This window comes from Brassica napus, chromosome C2 (assembly GCF_020379485.1).
Source record: "Brassica napus cultivar Da-Ae chromosome C2, Da-Ae, whole genome shotgun sequence".
In the NCBI taxonomy this organism is placed as follows: Eukaryota; Viridiplantae; Streptophyta; class Magnoliopsida; order Brassicales; family Brassicaceae; genus Brassica; species Brassica napus.
Genome location: NC_063445.1, coordinates 9,512,985 through 9,533,932, shown reverse-complemented (window position 1 = coordinate 9,533,932; position 20,948 = coordinate 9,512,985). Strand labels below are relative to the sequence as shown.

Sequence of the window (20,948 nt, the reverse complement as noted above, 5' to 3'; positions counted from 1 at the left end):
CCATACAAGGATGGTTCCATAAAGCAAAGATTCATTCTCGAGGCTCCTTGATACTGATTTCTTCAGAAGTAGCATCCTTGATACAAGGATGTTATGACCACACTTTCCACAGAAGTGACATCCATTTCCTCGTTGCGTAGTAGTAGTCTTCTTCATGTTTCCACTTTTCTGATTATCAGGATGAACCTTTATCGATACTTGAATTTCTTTTACTTTCGAACTACCTTTCACAAATACAGTTTCTTCGACAGATTTGGATGCAGAGCCTTGAAAACCCAAACCCCAACTGCTGGTAGGACACTGACCAATGGTGAGAAGATGATCCAGAGTTGTTGTGCCAGTAGTGAGCATTTTTACTCTCTTGAGATTTTCAGCGAGTTGATTTTCAAGTAATTTGCTATTGTCCATCTCTTTGATCAGTAGATCATTCAGATGACTTACCTTCAGCTCAAACTACTTCTGCACCCTTTCATGTTCTGTCATCGCTCTCTTAAGGGACAACATCTCTTGGTCTGAGTTCTTTAAGATTGATAATTCAGCAACTTGATTTGAAGGTTTCTCCAATTCCAAGATATTCACCTGAGCTTTTAGCATGGCCTTATATTTCAGTAGTTGTAGGTTCTCATGGCTGAGTTCAGAAAATTTTTCAAACAGAGACTTATATTCTATTTCAAGGTCGTTGCTGAGATCATCTTCATCCTCATCCATGACTGAATCCATCTTTGGTTCTTCTTCCTTGCAGATAAGTGCCATAAAGTTTAGATGTAGCTCATCTCCATCGCTGTCATTCTCTGAGTCTGTATCACTGAAACACATGAGTGACTTATCCTTTTTCAGATTATTAGGACATTCACTTCGAGTGTGACCAAAACCCTTGCAGTCAATGCACTTCAGCTCTTTTCGTTTAGCTAGCAGACAGTCAATGCGATAATGCCCATAGCCTTCACACTCATGACACTGCAACTCCTTCTTCTTCGAGTTCTTCGAGTCTTGCCTAGTGTACTGAGAGCTGTTTTGATCTGAGTCATTCCTCTGAAACCGTGAGTTGGATCGATTCCCTCCTTTCTCCATTCGCTTGATGAACATGTTGAAGTTTGGAGCCATTAGTCCCAAGTTCTCTTCAATCTTTGTGACTCAATCCTGCTCTTTAGAGTCAGCTACAAAAGCGATGCTCTTTTGAGAGTTTGCAGTTCGATTAGTTTTCTCCAGATCACGAACTTTTAAGATACCAGACAGCTGATCAAACTTCATCTCATCAGTATTAACGACTATATCCAGTACAGCCTTGTAAGCTTCGAATCGTGGAGGTAGGCATCTTATTAATTTTTTTACCAAATCCTTCTCATCATATTTCTTTCCAAGAACTGATGCTTCGCTAGCAAGTTCACTGATATTTGAAATGAATCCGTCAATTGGTTCATCATCCGTCATGCGAAGGTTTTCAAACTTTGAGGCTAAGTGATCGATCCTTGTTCTCTGCACGCTAGTATTCCCTTCAAAGTGATTGGTCAAAATATCCCATGCCTCTTTAGCAGATTCACAGCCTTGGATGATTTTGAACTGGTGCAGATCCACCGAAGAGAAGATTGCAGTGAGGGCTTTAGAGTTGAACTTCGATGCTGCCTTCTCTTGATCAGTCCACCTATCCTTTGGCTTTGGGGCCAAGGTTTTGTCGCCGGTCATCATTTTAGGGACAAACCAGCCTTCCACTACTGCGGTCCATGCATCCTCATCAATTCCTCTGATCAACTGTCGCATCCTCGCCTTCCAATGACCGAAGTTGCAACTGTCCAGCATGATAGGTTTATGAATCCCGAATAGTTCCTTCATGGTGTCCATGAAATCCGCAGGATCTCAACCTGTTAGTAGTATATGATACCACAAAGGTTTCCTGCTCTGATACCAAATGAAAGTTCAGAGACTACCAGTTACAGGAACAAAGACGCAGGATACCAAGAACGCTTTCTTGTATATTAGAAATCTGTTAAACAATCTTCCTAGATCTGTTTAATCTGAATTACTCTCAGTCACACACGATTAGAGACGGACCAATTTCTAATCTCACAAAACAGAAACACGAGCTGCACACAATGTCACTCGTATTTCTTCAGCTCTCAAGAACAAACCTCTTGCTCTAGCTTTTTCAGTCTTAAACGGCTAACCTAGATCTACCCAAAGTAATCAGGTTAAATACCCTTAACATAATATTCTATCTTTCATAATATTGTGATAAACCCAAATCTTCCAGATCTCATAACTGACTTGTAACCGCGAGTTACACATCCATCAACTCGTGTAACACCTCCCCTGTTTCACTATCCGACATTTTCCTGAACTTACAATCTTTGTTTCATTGGCTTAGACAATTTTTATAATTTTAAATTAAATTATTTAATTAAACTAGACTAAAAATATTGATATTATACTAGTAAGATACTTATATAAGATCATGTCCTAACTAACCACAATGTGCTGATCTAATGGTAGACATGCTTTCGGGTGCTAAACAATCTTAAGGTTTGAAGACATTTCACTAAGTTTTACTTTGGGACCACGCGAATATGGATCTATCTTACAACCTATTTGAATATCCAGAATAAAAAATCATCTTTGGACTAGACCTCTTCTTTGAAGATTAGCTTATACATTTGGGTTTGGGATATTTTCATTTCTCAAGATTAAACAAAAAAAATGATGCCCGAATGATGCTTTAACTACAATAATTCAAGTAATACTACATCTTTTTTTGATCAAAGTAATACTACATATTTTCAAAAATAGTTAATGTGTTTGTTTTTTTTTTGTTCAAACAGTCATTTGCATTTTCAATATCAAGTTCTACTACGATGGAAAGTCAGATTTAAATATATTATTCACGAATAATAATTGATGGTCGCATTTACTTTTTCTCCTTTTTCCTTTTTCCTTTTTTCCCCTTTTTCAAATTCGTGACAACTAAAAAGTGGCAATAAAGCAGATTCCGACAACGCCCAGGAACATTGTTGATTATTTTGAATTAAATGCTAAGAAATACTAATGTATCGAAGATTGAAATATTGTTACCATTTCTAGGAATGGGCAAGCAAATTGTGTATATTATTTAGAGAAAATTGCCAAAACGGAACAAAAAAACAATATAGTTGTCCCTATGATATAAAATCATCACTAAGTTGTCTCTATAGTATAATATTTTTTATAATCCCAAAACTAACATTTCCTTAATCAAATTAAACATAAATTAAAACCATTTTTAAAAAGTTTAATGGAAAAAAATAAAAAAAAAATAAGGTAATTCCATAATGTTTTAAAAAGAAAAAAAATGTAAAAACAATTTTAAAAAAAAAGAACACACGACACAAATAAAAAAATATCCCGTAACCTAATTGCATTTGATTTCTAAAATCTTCCAAAACTATTCTTTTAAAATCCTCTAAGGTAGAGTTTGATTCCAATAACAATAGCCTACCCCAATTATCATCAGCCAAAAAAACTCATCATGTGCTTACACTAAATTCCCAAACACCACATATTGTATTAATATGCATCATAGAACAAGAGTTTTTGAAAATCACAAGACAAACTATGGAGAAATCATAGATTGATGAAGAAGAAAAGCCAAAATAGTTTTTTTTTATATTTTCACAAAGAAAATCGACCAGGACACGTTTTAGGAAATTAGAATATTTTTAGAATATTTTCTTAACTGAAACTTCCTTAATTTTTGGAAAAACTAGGTTTTTATCCGTAGAAGGCACCTTCTACACTGTGTAGAACCATGACAAAAATTCTGAATACAATTTCTACTTTTTGTAGACGTTCGTGTTAAGTTTAGATTTCGCATACCCGGAATTCTAGAATACTTTATAAAAGTAGAAGCTGCATTCAAAAGAAAAGTAGCGATCTTTACGATTAGTAGAATTCGCATTCTCCATATTTAGAATTTTAATCATTTTTAGATTATTTTTTTTAAAAAAAGTAGATGGACTTGTTTATTCTGGAATTCGTTTTCTACTAACCCATTTTTCGTAGAAGATGAATTCTACTTTTAGTGGAACGTAATTTTAAAATTTTTTTTATCAAGTTTTTTAACCAAAAAAAAAATATGTGTTTGTGTATATAGGTGTTTTATTAATTGTTTATATTTTTAATATTTTTTTGGATTCATAAAAGTATTTATTTCATTAAATTTCATAAATGGAAAGGGTAAAAGGAAGAATAAATAGACAAATATAATTTTATAACATAGGGATAACTACGTTGTTTATATGTTCTGTTTTGGCAATTTTTTCTATTATTTATTCACCCACTCAAAAAGTACTCATAAGAATATATGATGGTGGAAACAGGATGTAGCTCTGTTGCAAAAAAAAAAAAGAATATATGATGGATATGAAATCAATGGTTTTTTTTTCTCGAAAGCTGGTTTGATATGAAATCAATGGTTGACATATCATGAACCGATACAATCCGAATTTTTCCTTCATCTCATCTCAGATTGTATATATTGCTAGTGTTGACTTTTGAGAAAACCCAAATGCATGTAAGGCTTCATCGAAGGAAAATACTTGTTGATTGAGTACTAGTTATAATGTCTTTAAAATTTTGAAAGGGATGTTGGTGTTTGGTCTAGCTTTATGATATTCGCTTCAGGTGCCACAGAGGCCCATATTTCCATTATCGGAGCACTCTTTTAACATTTACTTCGGCTGTCTCCTTTTTTTGAATTTTGTGCGCCATGGAGATGGAGAGAAAGAATGAAACATTCAAAATCATGTTCTTCAAACTTTTGTTTATCGTATCGTCTAATAAAGGCTTAAATAATAGGGCCCAAAGTGGAAAGCCCAAGCAAACTACACTTAGAAATCTCACCTCTCTCCCAAACAAACTCTTTGCTCGCCAAAGGTTTGCTGCTAGAGTCCAAAAACCATATCCAACAGAATCGTCTTATCTAAGAGCATCTCCATGGGAGTCTTTTAGAAAGGGTTCTAAAAAAAAACCAAAAAAATAAATGAAAAATGAGATAAAACCAAAGAACCGACCCTAAACTAAGAGGTTTTAGAACCACTAAGCATCCCATACGTGTCCTCTGTGTATTGATCTTCTCTCTCTCTCTGCTCTTTCTTTCTCATCGGTTTTGCTCTCCTTCTCCAAATCCGTGTTCGAATTCTTTGAGTTTATGTGTTGATTTGAATCTTGTGAATCTCCTCGTTGGAATTGAAATCACCTCTCTTCACTGAATCGCCGATCGGTAATCAATCCGTAAACCCTAATCATTGTTTGATTCTGAATTTTTTTTGTATCAGGGAGAAGACGGAGATTCATGGCTAATAATCATATCATGCTCTACTTAGCATCTGTTATCTTGCTTCTAGGGATTATCAGTTCATCCTTCAACATGCAGGTATTTTCATTTTCATTTTATTTGATCTGCCTTTGTTTTTAGCGTTTGCTCTTTAAAGCTACATGTTAAAAAAGGATCAAACTTGGTCTTGAATTTTTGTCTAAATCTTATCATTGTTCTTGAATTTTGAACATGGTGTTGTAGCTAGTCTACCTTTAGACAGGAACGTAGTTAGAGGTATTAATATTTCAGATGATGTTCTGGTTTCCTCATTTTAAAAACTAAAATCAAAATGTGTTGTCTCTCAACTCTCTGCAAAATAAAGAAAAACGGAACCATGTTTAACATTGTGAAGCTAGATGTATCCGCAAGGAAGGATGTCTCATGATTACAGGGAGATGTGTGTTGGAGACCATCTTGCTGTTAAGGGAACAAAGGTACTCTTTTGTCGTCTAAAGTTTCTGATCTTCGATACCCCCAAGCTTCAAACTTTAAAATAATAATCACCAATTCCTGGCTAAAGCTCCTTGCTTTCTTGTCTCGTGTTGCAGTTTGAGTGGGCGTGGCAGCATCCGAAAGCGTGCAGTACGAGAAGCTGCTGCTGCTTTCAAGTCTTTCTCTGGACTTGCACGCAAGATCAAGCTTGCATACACAACGCTAACTCTTCCAGCTTGGAATAGGTAAAGAAAGATAAAGCTTCTTGTTGTTGTTTACGCTGTTGTATCCGTTATAATTACCGACATAACTTATATATCTCTCTATGTGTCTTGGTGACCAGCTTGAACCTGACAGTCAACTATTTCTCATCAAAATATGCGCACCACAGCGGTGTTTCTCCAAGTTTGCCCCCCCACATGAAAGTTCAAGTCTGTGCTAAAGGAGACAACGATTCTCAGCCCGAAGATGAAGAGAGTCTTGATAGTAATGAAGAAGAGGATGATGATAATACCCAAAGCCAGCCTAGGAATCCAACTACAAGCTCATTGGATGGCTTTCTAATTATAAATTTGTATTTCTATTTTTCATATGTTTTTATGTCATGTTTGTTTAAATGTTATGAAATCAAATAATTTATAAGTTTTGTAATATTTAAGTTTAATAATTTAATTTCTAAAAAAAAATATTTAAGAACCTCATAAGGGTTCTTCCATTGAACCTTCACACAACTAATTACATTAATAGAGGTTTTAAATCTCATAAAGTACACAATTAACTATTAAATTAATTTTAAGAACCCATTAAGGATTCTAACCAAATGGAGTTGGTCTAATCATCCATGTTATTGATTACATAAATTAGTATCGTAACATCGCCTAGTTGACTCTCTTAACGGCACTTTATTAATTTAATCACATTTTAAGCTTCGGGTTAAGCAACTGCCATAAGACCCCTAAAAGCTTCACATGATCACAAAGATCCGACCCGACCCGAAGATCCAAGCAATGAAAAAAAGAAACAATCAAGGAATAACACGGCTAAACTTTCTGCACTCCGTAACAGATCTCTGTTCTTGTCCCCGACAGAAGAAAAACGTCGCGGGACACCACAAGAAGCAGTTTCCAGCGAGCTGCACATTCACCGAGCCAGGCTTGAGCGCCATCAAAGGACCCGGTACGACTCCAAACAAGAAGTTCCCGCCTAGTAACAGCCTCTGAAACCCGGCAGGCGACACGGTTTTCCAAACGTACTGCGTCGGAACCATACCGAAGAAGCTGTTGTTCTCCAACGACAAAGCTGAGAGCTTCGGTAACAGGCCCATGAACAGAGGTAACGGGCCTCTGATCTTGTTGTTGCTGAGGTCCACGGAGATTAGCTCGCTGGGGAGACCCGAGGGCGAGTAGCGAGGCGAGTCTATAGAAGTGAAGCCGTTGAAGGAGAGAGTTAGCTGTTGGAGAGTTTGATGCGCGAAGATGAACGATGGGATCGAGCCGCCGAGTTCGTTGTGGCTGAGATCGATAACTTCGAGAGAGGTTAAGTTTCTGAAGCTCTCTGGTATCGTTCCTTGGAAGAGATTGTTTCGCATTGAGATTTGGACTAGTGAACCGGGTAAAGATGACGTGACCGGACCGGAGATCCGGTTATCGCTAACGTCGAGGTAGTTTAGGTTCTTGAGGGAGGTTAGATCGGGAAGTTCGCCGGAGATGTTGTTTTGCTGGAGTTCTAACCGTTTTAAGCGGGAAAGACGGTTGAAGCTCGTCGGAACGGAGCCGTTGAGGTTGTTGTTGTCGAGGAGGAGCTCTTCTAGAAGCGGCATTGACCCGAGGGAACCGCGTATGGATCCTGAGAAGGAGTTTCCGGAGAGGAAGAGGCTGGTGAGGCGGGTGAGGTTGGAGAGCGAGTTAGGAAGCGGACCGGAGAAGTAGTTGTTGGAGAGTTTGAGGGTGTGGAGATAAGGGAAGTTGAATGAAAGGGAGGAGAGGGAGCCGGAGTACCCGGCTTGGTCGAGGATGAGCTCCGTGACCCGACCCGATCCGGAAACGATTGTGTCGCAGCGGAAGCCACACGTGAATTTCTCGCCGGATAAATTGTCGCAGGGATCGACGGAGAAGTCCCAGGAGCTGAGGCATGAGCCAGGTGTCATGGACTTGGCGTCGACAGAGTTCTTGAACTCTTTGAGAGCTGCCACGTCACCCCAGTAAGTCTTGGACTCTGCTAAAGAAAAAGTGAGCAATACAAGAAGAAGAGAAACAAGAGAAGCCATGTTTGGAGTGGAAAAGGACCGTTGGATGAGCGGAGCAAGACATGTGATAGAGCCATTGAAAGATGTTCTTATATATATAGATTGATAATTAATATATCTACTTGTAATTATTTGATCATGTGTGAGATGGTCCATCCGACATACGCGTGAAGACAAGTACTGTACAAGTGAGGTGTGGTTGGTCCTATCAACATCCACCATAAACTTAGATGTAAGAAGAGCTTTTGATTCTTCTCTTTAGATTCCAAAGCAGAAAAATTCAGATTATTATTAGACGTATTACCAATTCACAAAATTCAGTTAAGGATTTGTTTTTTTCTTCAAGTTGTCTTCTTACCATGACGTACCCATTTGACCAAAAATTGTCAATATGTACATTAACTAATTTGATTGTTGACATAACAACACACTTTAGAGAAGTGATTGCAGCTGTTGCAAGCAAAGGCTCCAAATCATTTGGCTCTAAATAACTTACAAAATATACCAAAGAAGACCAAAATGTTCACATATGATCAAAGGTGGATCACTCATTGGCGTTAGGTGTGGGTGATTAAGACTATGCAGAGGCGAGTAGAGCAAAAGGTACTAACAATAATCTATTCGCACCATCTGAACTTGGTGTCGTCTTTGCTGTTTCTCCGTGCGTTGTTCTTTAAGAACTGTCTCACTGCTTCTTTGTTAATCTTGAACACAAACACTTCTCCTCTGATCTGGCACAATTTGAGAGTTTTAGTTAATGGAAAGATGCATCAACGTGCATAATCTATAGTACTTACGTCGACTGAGCTACATGATGCGAGGGATGCAATCTGTCCTGTACTGAGCTTCTCCCCATTTACAATGATATGTCGCTTTCCAAGGTTCTTTAAGGAGAATGTTCCGTTCTTCTCTAGCTTCACCAGTGCCTAGGAAGAAAAGTATAGTCACATATAAAGTATGGTAATCAAGAACTTTGATTAGTGAACTTATTTTAACATTGAAAGAGATAAAGAGAATCACCTGACGCCGAGATACCTTGCTCCCATAACCGTATTTACCCAAGTCAATGTCAACATTCATGCCTTCACATGACCTCCCAATAATTACCTTTCAACAGACAAAATGAGCTTGTGACATATAACTAAGACGACTGACTACATAGGACATTGATTGTATTACTTACATACCTCTTGTTTCCTGATAAAATGCTTTGAATCACGACAATGCAGGACAGCTATTGCCCCTTGAGATATAATTCCTCTCGGAACTGAAGTCACTGAGCAGTGTTCCAGTCCAAGTAATGTATGCCTTGGAAGCTTAGACATGTTCCGTTCTAGAAATCATAAAGCGTGACATGTTTTTTTAACAATCTTTGTGGATGCAACAAAATGAACTAGTAACTATGAGCTACCTTCCATATCTAAGCATGAATCTGAATCATCAGGGATCAGATTCAATCTGCGTATCTGGAGATGTTTTCAAGTGAAGTCAGAGATCACGAAACACACATTTTAATTATAAAGTTTTGACAGGCTTGTGTGTCAAAGAGTAATCAAGTTTTACCATAGCATCAATGTCAGAAAAGGACATGTCATCTTCACCATCAGCTTCTGCATCCCTGCCCTCAGAGGTGCTCACATTAACATCTAACTGTTCATCCAAGGAACTAAAAGCAGCTGAGCTATCTCCCAATAAAGGTATGTTTCTGACTGCGGTTACAGAGCCACACACTGACCACTGCCTACCAGGTCCGCCAAGGGTTTTCGTTAAAGACATTGAAGAGATTCCAAGGCTAATCTTATCATCATCAGAGTTGCATGTAGACAGAGATTCTGATCCAATCAAACTCTTGTCTTGTACAACATGATGTGATATAACATCAAACTCTGAACATTCAGACAGGTCCGTGTCACTGCAGAAAAAGTCATCACCTTTCTCTGCGTAATCGAAATCCGAAGAAGACATGTCATCATCATCACCACGAGCTCTCTTTCTCATAACGCAGAAGAGACCAAAACCGCTTTCAACTTTCCTCTTGGCATTGGGACTATAAGCAGCTTCGGTGGATGAAAGAGATTGATGATGACCATCCTGCACAATTACGAATCAACAAAGACTAAAACTTGGCAAAAGCCATAGAGAGATTCTTAAGGAAAATAGAGAGACGCACGAAGAAGAGGTCCTTGTTGCGGGGGTCATCTTCAGCTTCCATTGATGTGTAGCTGTGCCGCTTTCTGTTTGCAATGTAGGACAGTACGCCGGCGAGGATTCAGAAGCCGCAGATTCTCCGGTGACGCACTCAAAGCGGTAGAGGAAGAAGGTTGGCCAAGATTCTAGGCGTCTTCTTCTCCAAATGGGCCCAATATTATTGGACTCGTATCCGTTTTCCAAACCCAATAGCGCATTGTTATTTTCCCTACGTTTTTTTTTTAATTTTCGTGGGCCCACTTTTAAGTGGGTAGTATGCTTGGACCTTTACCTGATATTAGAAGGGAAAAATTTCTGAACCGAAGTAGCAAAATATCTGATTTGGTTTTGTAATGAACAAGTTTAGATACCCGAACTCGATCTCGATCTCTATCTGAAATCCGAACCACTACCCAAAGTCATATGTACATATATACACCTTAACTTAAAACTAAATAGATCTCTTATCCTTCTCTCGCTATAACTAAACTCGCAGTCGGTTAAGATTTTCGATAATCACAATTTTAAAATTAAATTGTTTCAAATTAATTAAATTGAACACCACAAAAAAAATTATTCTCCTTGGCTTCTTTCCATATTCGAACATTTTCTTTTTATTTTTATTTACGTTAAGCGATTCAACATCAGTCATATATACATATATGTTTTTAGAGTTTGTTTCATGAATTATATGTTATGAATTTTGGTTTGATCATTTGTTGTTCTTTTTTTGTGAGGACTATGTAAATTTGTGAAAATACAAAAACCCAAATTTGACCCGAATTCCCCAAACTTCAAATACATAAACCCAATTTGAAGTATAAAAAAAAATACACTAATGAGTTTTGTACCTCTATACTGAAATATTCAAAAAACCTTAAATACCTGATCTGAATCCGAACGCCCGCCCCTAATTGGTAGCATGAAAGCTGCAAGATCCATCAATTAATTAGGATAATAATTAGATATAATGAATTGAAATTACATTATTAATGATACCATTGAATTAGCTAACTACCGATGGTTCTACTATAATTTGCAGCGAGTTCACCTAGAGCCGACGATTAATCATCAAACTATGTTCTTCTACTTGTACCTCGAGAAACGAAGCTACGCATCCATTTCATCTGACGAGTCTTGATCCAACGGTCCACAGAGAGGGAATTCAACACAGTGAAGAAGTAATCAAATTCTCCAATGTTCATGAGTTTAGACCCTGGATCGAACGATACGCCTGCGCCACCACTTCTTGGTTGAGTTAAAGAAAGTGTGCCATTCCCTCTTAGCTCATTTTTTGCAAACGATGAAAACTTTTTTCTCAGCAATGGGCTGAAGCTAGTGTACATAAGTATCTTGTCTTCGTCAGAGACTATTACTCAAGGAGTTTGCAAACAGGTATGAGAACAGAGGATGATGATGACAATCTCTAGTTCCTGGTTACCCAAAATGAGTCAACAGTTAAGTGAAAGAGGTTCGTAAGCATAATTGTGAATAACCATTAACTTCTGGATGGAAACATTTGCATGAAAAGAAAATCCAGAGAGACATATGTGGCAACATGACATTGTTTTCGTTTACACTACAAGAAAACACAAGCTTAACGAGGAAAAACATTCCTCGTAAATTTACGTCGACTTTACGAGAAAATTACGCGGAAAAATAAAATCCGCGTTATTTCCTCGTAAAGTAACGACGAAACAGTTTCGTCGTAAAGTCGATGTAAAGTGATGTGGCTTTTATGAGGAAAGCGTATTTCATCGTACATTCCACGTAAACTTAGCGTGTTCTTTACGAGGAAATAATTTACGTCTACTTAGCGAGAAAATTTTAAATCCACCAAATTTATTTGTCACACGTTTTTTTTCGGCCACCTAACTAATTTTCGTCGTAAATTCGTAGGAAAATTACAACTATCAGATTCGAAAATTTCCTATAAATACAGACGTTTGAACATCATTTTAAACACACCAACAAAAAAAAACGTGAAAGAAAAAAAATGGCTGGCTCCGAGAATATTTTCGAGTTGCGGAAGTGGATGTATATGCATAGAGATGCTAACGTGAGAGTGACGAAAGAATACCTTGCGGGGCTGGAGACATTTATGCATCAAGCATATTCAACACCGCTCGCCCAAGAAAGTGGTAAGATGTTCTGTCCTTGTCGGAAATGCAACAATTCGAAATTGGCAAACCGTAAAAATGTTTGGAAGCATTTAATAAATATAGGTTTCACGCCAAATTACTATATTTGGTTTCAACATGGAGAAAGTTATAATTATGATCAGAATGAAGCTAGTAGTAGTAATAGCAATTTTCAGGAAGAACCGGTTGATCATCATTTGTATAATGAACATAGTTACCGTCAGGAGGAGATGGTAGATTATGATAGGGTTCATGATATGGTAGCTGATGCATTCATAGCTCATGATGAAGACGAAGAACCTAATATAGATGCAAAAAATTTTTACGAAATGTTAAACGCGTCAAATCAACCACTTTACAGTGATTGTAGAGAAGGTCTCTCTAATTTGTCGTTGGCTGATAGAATGATGAATATTAAAACTGATCACAATCTATCTGCAAATTGCATGAACGAATGGCAGACTTGTTTAATGAGTATTTGCCGAAAGACAATGTGTCTGCTGATTCTTATTATGAGATTCAGAAACTGGTTTATAGTCTTGGGTTGCATTCGGAGATGATAGATGTTTGCATCGTCAACTGCATGATCTACTGGGGAGATGATGAGAAGTTAGAAGAATGTCGATTCTGCAAGAAGCCATGATTCAAGCCGCAAGGACGGAGACGTAATAGGGTACCGTACCAAAGGATGTGGTACCTACCAATTATAGACATATTGAAAAGATTGTACCAATCAGAGCAGACTGCTGGAAATATGAGATGGCATGCCGAGCATACTCATACGAATGGTGAGATGACTCATCCATCAGATGCAAGAGCCTGGAAACATTTAAACAAAGTACATCCGGATTTCGTTAGCAATAGCCGAAATGTGTGTCTCGGATTATGCACAGATGGATTTAGTCCGTTCGGAATGTCAGGGAGACAATATTCATTGCCAGTCTTTCTTACGCCATACAACCTGCCACCGGAGATGTTCATGCAATGGGAGTTGTTATTCTTGACCATATTAATACCTGGTCCGAACCATCCAAAAAGGTCCCTGGAGGATTTGTGGTCAACAGGGGTGAGGACGTATGACTGTTCAACGAAGACATTCTCTTTATTTTTGCAGGTTGATTATGATGACGATGCAGATTATCCTAAGTGGTTACACGAAGTAATTCAATCTCCACTTGTAAAGGTCACCACATCACAGATGTATTTCACACGAGGCTATACTTTTCACACATATGAGTATGGTAGACAGCGGGCGACCAGTAACTATGGAATATGTGTGAAAGGGGAAACATATTTCTACGGGATCTTGACGGAGATTATTGAAGTCGAATTTCCAGGAATATTGAAGCTGAAATGCGTCCTCTTCAAATGTGAATGGTTCGACCCCGTCGTCAACAAAGGTGTTCGGCTTAACAAATTCGGTGTAGTTGCTGTCAACGGTGGACGAAGGTACAACAAATTCGAGCATTTCATCTTAGCTTCACAAGCAGACCAAGTTAGCTTCCTTCCATACCCTCCGATGAGAGATTTGGGTATAAATTGGTTAGCCGTGATCAAAGTTACACCTCGAGGACAAATCATCAGTGGAGATGAACCACCATTGCAAGAAGAACAGATAAATGAAGTCGAGGAACCTGAACAAGAAATTGATGACATCCTTCTCATTGATCCGCATAATCACGAGTACGAAGATCTTACCGACGATGCCACAGAGGAAGCTGTTGAAGACGAGTTTAATGAAAATGATGATGTTTCTAGTGATGACGAGAATGTCGATGTATCGGATTGATGTATTTGATTTTGTGTAAGGTAATGTGGGAGTTTGTTTTATAAATAAGATATTGAGATAATAAGTTAAGGAATTGGGGTTTGGAATGGAAAGAATAGATTGAGGTGAAAGAATATATTGAGGTTAAAGGGTAGATGAGTTTGGGGTTTGGAATATATGAAGTAGAAGATAAGGAAGATGGGGTTTGGAGTTTGGGTTTTCGGATTTTAGGGATTTATACATAATACTCGTTAATTTCTCGTAAAGAAACGTGGAAATTACGACGAAATATAAAAATAAAAAACGCGGGCCTCGTTAATTCTACCTAAGCAGAAATTTCCGTAAAGCACTCGTAAGCCAACGAGGAAATAACGAAAAAAAAAAGAAGCGGGGCTCGTTAATTCCACGTAAGTGCAAATCGACGAGAAAAAAAAACAGGCCTCGCTAATTCCTCGTAGAATAAAAACTAGAAAAAAAAGAAGAGAAGAAAGATACATGAATCACATGTCGCGAGACTTACATAAGTCTAGCCCACATGTGTTCCAATATCTTCTTCTCCTCTTTTTTTTTTCAAATTTTTCTAATTTGAAAAGCATTTTGCTGAGGTGTGTGATTTGAGATAGGGTGTGATTTATGAGTTTGTGTGTGATTTGTGAGTTTGTGTGTGGTTTGAGAAGGAAAGTTACGGGTATTTATAGAAAAGCGGGACTCGCTAATTCCTCGTAAAAGGTTGACTCATAAATTCCACGTAAGCTTAATCGTCGTAAAAAACTCGTAAACCTAAACGCGGGCCTTTGTAATTCCTCGCTACTTCCTCGTACAATAAAACGCGGGCCTTTGTAATTCTTCGTAACTTTACGAGGAAATAACGAGGATAAGTAATCTTATATATACTCCTGAGCGCTCACTCTTTCTTTCCTCTCCACTTCCTCTCGACTTCCTCTCTATTTCGTAGCAATGGTAAGTCTCTCTAATTCCTCTCTAATTTGATTAGTTTAGGATAGATTAGGTGGTTAGTATAGGGAATTTAGATAGGTTTACGGGTTTTATGTTAATTAGTGTTGATTAGGTGGATAATGTAGGGAATTATACTGTTGATGTTAATTTTAAAAATTAAATTTTTTTTCCAGGTTCGAAAGAACAGACTTACTGCCCATTACAGAGATATGTTCGGTGAGCCGGGTAGTCGTTTAGACCCGTCTTCTTCAGCTCCCGGTTCTTCGTGTCAGGAGACTGTCCCCGAGACTCAGTTTTCTCAGAGAGTCTATCGGTCTCCTTCTTCTAGTGCACCATCGGTTCCTCATGTGCCTCCTCCGATGGTTCATCCGATGATGCCTCCTCCGGTGCCTCCTCCAATGGCTCCTCCGTTGCCCGCCGATATTCATCCCGATTTGATGGTGCCTCCGAGGGCTCCTTACTTGCAGTACACTGTCAAGGACATTCTCCGTCTGCCAGGCAGAGAAGGTTTACCAGTCATCGACTCCGACCGACCGGACGGAACTTTGTGGTATGTTACATTAATTTTTTTTTAATTCGTTTAAAATTCTTTTTTAACATTAAAAAATAATTTATATTTTAAATTTTTTTTTCCAGGTTTGGGGTTGACGGATGTCTTGCATCGGACGTAACCGACACGATCAAAGGTTACTTCTCCATGCCACTTCCGAACTGGAGTAAGACGCCTCACTACGTCAGAAAGACGTGGTTCAAAATTTACGCTGTAAGTTCTATTAATTAATTATATATACTTTAATTTTTTCATGATTTATATATATTTCTTTTAAAAAAATTAATTATTAATTTAATTTTTTCCACAGCAAAAATATCGTTGGGCCTTGGGGGTCACTGAGAGGGTGAGGAAAGCGTTTTACGCGAAGGCGAAAGTTCGCTTGTTGGACACGGTATCCAACTGAAAGGGTGACTGGATCGTGAAGGGATATGAGCGTGACAAACCCGCTGAGCTCACCACGGATGTGTGAGATGGCCTCATTCGTTATTGGCGTCTTCCTGATTCCATTAGAATCGCCTAGTCTTGCTCTAACTCCCGTAACACGGTCGATGAGCACGGGAACGGGCCGATGGTTCACACTACGGGCCAAAAACCCCACGTCAGTGTCCGTTTGGAAATGGTAATTAAATATTTTATTAAATAATTTTTTAATATATATATATATATATATATATATATATATATTTTATTCTAACTTTCTTAAATGTTTTTTAAGCCAAAGAGACGATACCTCTTCCGTCTCTTATGGAACTTCATGAGAGGACCCACAAGAACAAGGCGGACGTATTTGTAGATGGCAAGTCCGAGCAAATCTACAACGTCGTGGTTGCTCGGGTTGAAGACCGCCAGACCCAGCTGACCCAGCTGTCTACCGACGGATTACCCGTCACCTTATCCACACTTGAAGTGCATAAGATTTACGAGGAGGTAAATTTTCTATAATTTTAATTTTTTTATTATTCATTTAATTTAACTTTAAATTTTTACTAACAATATATTTTTTTTTTTTTAAGGTTGTCCCTAAAAAAATGGACGGATGTTGGGGATTGGTTCCGTCAACGATGTTCCGAGAGCGACATCGTCTTATGGTCAGCGACGGGATGATGAAGTCACTCAGCTGCGTAACGAGTTGGCCTCGATGCAATCTGCGTTCACAGCTCGTGTGGGTGGACTTGAGGGCTTCTTGGACTTTATAGCGGCCACAAATCCGGAATGGGAGACCATGTTGAGGAACATGCGACGACAAAATCTCATTCAAGGCGAGGGACCATCCGACGACACACATGCTGAGGAGGATGTAGACATGAGGAGTGATGAATTCCTCCGGGCGATGCACGACTCTTAGTTCTTTTTTTTTCCGTGGTTGTATTATGAATTCAAAACTTATTTATATATAAAATATTTGTGTATTTATTTATTTTTTAAATTTTAATTTTATTAATAAATTAAATAATTTTAAATATTTTTTAATTATATTTTTAAATTTGTTAAATAATAAAACGAAGTAGATTCGTAGCTAATCTACGACTTATTTACGTTGAATATTTACGAGGAAATCACGAATAATGTTAAACGAGTATTTTACGAGAAAATACTTTCAAGGTATTTACGTGAAAATTACGAGGAAAGAATTTCAAGGTAATTACGTGAATTTTACAAGGAATTACTTTCGAGATATGTACGTGTCATTTACGAGGAAATGCTTTCGTGGTATTTACGAGGAACGCTAGCGACATTCTTACGTGGACTATCTACGTGATCTTTACGACGATTTGTTTTCTTCATCTTTATGACGAAATGGTTTCCTCGCTATTTTACGACGAATTAGCGAGGAAATATGCGTTACGACGAATGTATAACGACGAAACCCGTTTCTTCGCTAATTCCTCGTAAACCTTATTTTACGACGAACTCACGAGGAAAACTGCTGTCGTTAAATTTATGATTTCTTGTAGTGTTACCAGATGAGAATTTCTGCATGGACCCAAAAATCCAAACCGAAACCAGTCCAAAAATATTCGATCCAAACCGAACAAAACAATTCACAAGTATTTAGTTGGGTCCAAAAATTTTTTGGCCTAAAAGAACCAGAACCGAATAGAACCGACCCGAATAAATCTGGACAGAAAACCAGACCAAATAAATTCACATAGCTACTCTTCAGGATGTAAGGGAAGCTCTCGTCCTGTTCCGCAAGAAAGTATGCCTTCCACTGTCAGGGATCATGGGCAACATTCTCCCTCGGGTTTGTTGGACCTTGTGGACTTCGCGCAATCAACTCATCTTCGAAGATTGAGGTTCATCATCTATAGGAAAAACGATTAAAAGCTTAACTACTGCTAGGGAGTTTATTCAAGCACGAGGAAGGATAGAATCTCCTCATCAGACAAAAATGACATGCAACAGTCAAAAGCAATATTGATGCTTCGTGGAACCATGCATCAAAGAAGCGGGTCTTATATAGATTTTTACAGGTGTTATCCGTTTTTGGCTCACCGAGCCTCCAACGTTTAGGAATTCGTCAGCTCCCTTGTTGATGGCTGAGGCCATGGTGGTCCGATCTGCTCCTTAATCGGCAGCCACCTTAGATATCGCCAGTTTACAAGTGTGCTCCGATAATCAAACGATGATTAGAGCCATTACATCCAAACAGTCTCTTAAGGAAATCTTCGGGATTCTTGCAGACATCAACCGTCTTTCTCTACTGTTTGTTTTTATCTCTTTCGCTTTCACCCCTCGTTCAGAGAGCATGGAAGATGATGAGTTGGCTAAGTCCAGATATATTTCTTCTATAAACGGGCCTCTTTTGGGCTAAACCATGGGTCTATATAAGTTTTCGTTAATAACAAAAAAGATATACAATTGGTTTCTGAGTTTGCAGAATTTTTTTTTCAAAATAACCGTACTAGTTAGTGGCAGAACTAGAAAAAGAATTCACTAACTTTTGCATATAAAATTGGCTACCTAATAAGAGAGTCAAAGTACTGAAATCCAACCAATTAATTAAGGTATATTATAATTTTATACTTAATCAATTACACAGTAAATAACACTTAGGATACAATCAGTTTTCCAGTTTGCAAACAATCTTTTTCAAAATAGCCATACTAGTCAGACGGAAAAGAATCCACTAAAATCAAAAAACATATGTATATAATATTCGCTACCTAATAAGGGGTCAAATTACTGAAATTCAACCAACTAATCAACGTATCAAAATTCTAGTCATTCTTAGATTTAAACTCTTTCTTGGGAGTATCAAAATGGATAAACTAACCCAAATCAATTCTTATCCAATAATTTTAAGAATATATGGATTATGTACTAATCCAATCCATTTGACAAATGGATTTGTTCAATGCATAACTCATTTAAATTAATGAGTTAATAGTTGTATTGGTTTACCGATGAACAAAAACTTTACAATTTAAATAGTTATTGTATATCGTTATTACGTAACAATATGAAATTCCAAACCACTAAAGTTTAGTATTTCTATTACATCTAAAATCTAATATGAAAAGTATAAAAAATTCTTATACTACTCAATAAATTTAACTTAATTATTTATTTAAGATTTAAAATAAATCAATATACATATATTTATTGATAACATATATTTTTTATTGATTTAGTTATTTAAAATTTAATTAAAATATTTTACTTATAAATAAAAATTTAGATGTCGCTAGTAGGCAGTGGTGCTGTGGAATCATACTTTAAAATATAAACCACTAAAATCATAGTTTGTATAAACCAATAAATCATGTTTTTATTGATTTAGTAATTTCAAACCCAGCTGTTAATATTTATTTTATATTACTAGAATTGCATAAATTTTATTCATTCTTACCATATTTTATAAAATATTATTAAATTAATTTTTGTTTGTTTTAAAATTTTAATTAGCAATGTATTTTCCTATCAATATAAAACTAAACTAGATTTTGATTCGCACGCCCTAAGTGTATTTTTTAAAAAATATGATGCTATTTGTTTTTTATGTCACTATTTAGGGTTGGGCAAAAAACTCGAATTTGAAGAATCGAACTGATCATAATCCGAATAAGTAGTACCAAATCCGAACCGAAATTGATTAAATATCTGAATTATTCAAAATTCTGGTATTTGAAGAACTGAAGCCTAATCCGATCTGAACCGAAGTATATTGGGTATCCAAAATAGATTTATATACTTATATATATTAATTATTTTTAGATTTAATATATATAAAAACATCCAGAATATATATGTTACTTTTAAGTTTGTTTAAATACTTGAAAATATATACAAATAATTAAACGTAAATATCTAAAATAGTTAAAATATACTCAAAACTCCAAAAATACTTAAATAATTATTAATTCTCTATCCAAATATTTAAAGCAAACCAATTTATATGTTAAGTTAGGTACTCTGACATATGTTTTTCAAATTTATATGTAATATATTCTATTGTTTATAGATTTTCTAAAAATTAAAGCATATAATAAATTTTAAAATTTTTAAAATAATTTAAATTGGATATCCAAATCCGAACCGAGTCCTCAAAGATCTGAACCGAACATGAAATCCCAAACAGACCCGAAAACGAACCCGAACGCCCACCCCTAATCACTATTATATATCATATATGTGTCATCATAAGTTACAAAATATGTGTTATCATATAATTAATCGTATTTTATACGTACAATCATATCAATAATCACATATATTATATTTTTTAATTTCAATGTGAAATATAAAAACCATTTAAGTTGGTGTTTGAAATTGGGCTTTGTATTGTATTTTTTTATATATATTGAAAATATTTTTATAATGGTTATTGGAAAATATGTTAGTAAAAATCAAATTTTGAATATATGTATATTTTTCAGTGAATTTTTGATATAAATCAATTTTAAATTATTATTTTGATTTGAATATGTATATCAAGTAACATAAACCAGTTACTTTTTAATATAATGTAATGGACTTCCAATTTTTTTAATAGTATAAGCCTATTACTTTTTTTTCCTGACTTACTGCTATCAATGTTTCCAAACAACATTTTTTTTTTAATTGCTATCTATGTTGCCAAACAAAAGTTTAAATTACTTCTACTTTAATAAGATAGATGTACTTTAACATGCAACTATCAAGCTTATTTTGTAACATTTTGTTATTGTTGTTTTATATTAAATAAATTTAATATAAATTTTTTTATTTCTAGTGATAGTAATATATTTTTTTGTTTTCATAATAAATATTTATTATTATATTTTACTCTGAAAATTAAAACCAATATATAAAATCACCATTCAAGTTTTTCAAAAAGC

At 36.4% G+C, this 20,948-nt stretch overlaps 3 protein-coding genes across 7 annotated transcripts; 1 reads left to right on the top strand and 2 right to left on the bottom strand.

The window, feature by feature from the left end:
* The first annotated feature begins 4,945 nt into the window (after window positions 1-4,945).
* LOC106380889 lies at window positions 4,946-6,491 on the top strand. Of its 4 annotated transcripts, XR_002655765.2 has the most exons (5): window positions 4,946-5,090; window positions 5,304-5,401; window positions 5,697-5,778; window positions 5,893-6,021; window positions 6,120-6,491. XR_002655765.2 is itself a non-coding variant. In XM_022695951.2 (4 exons), exons 2-4 carry the CDS (start codon window positions 5,726-5,728, stop codon window positions 6,409-6,411), a joined length of 474 nt encoding a protein of 157 aa, XP_022551672.2. In that variant the 5' UTR covers window positions 5,042-5,401; window positions 5,697-5,725; the 3' UTR covers window positions 6,412-6,491. The 4 variants fall into 4 exon arrangements, 3 of the variants coding, with proteins under 3 accessions (XP_022551672.2, XP_022551674.2, XP_022551673.2); XM_022695951.2 differs by having other exon boundaries at window positions 5,042-5,401; XM_022695953.2 differs by having other exon boundaries at window positions 5,055-5,401; window positions 5,667-5,778.
* A 111-nt stretch (window positions 6,492-6,602) lies between these two features.
* Window positions 6,603-10,702, bottom strand: BNAC02G12940D. 2 transcript variants are annotated; one of them, XM_013819271.3, is made up of 7 exons: window positions 10,192-10,702; window positions 9,585-10,112; window positions 9,433-9,487; window positions 9,209-9,354; window positions 9,042-9,128; window positions 8,819-8,947; window positions 6,603-8,747 (listed from the first exon to the last, which is right to left on the bottom strand). In XM_013819271.3, exons 1-7 carry the CDS (start codon window positions 10,231-10,233, stop codon window positions 8,721-8,723), a joined length of 1,014 nt encoding a protein of 337 aa, XP_013674725.1. In that variant the 5' UTR covers window positions 10,234-10,702; the 3' UTR covers window positions 6,603-8,720. The 2 variants fall into 2 exon arrangements, with proteins under 2 accessions (XP_013674725.1, XP_013674724.1); XM_013819270.3 differs by having other exon boundaries at window positions 6,603-8,752; window positions 10,192-10,591.
* Window positions 6,801-8,042, bottom strand: LOC106380888 (leucine-rich repeat receptor-like protein kinase PXC2). The gene has a single exon (XM_013820729.3). The coding sequence runs from the start codon at window positions 8,040-8,042 to the stop codon at window positions 6,801-6,803; it is 1,242 nt and encodes a 413-aa protein (XP_013676183.1).
* Window positions 10,703-20,948: the final 10,246 nt, after the last annotated feature.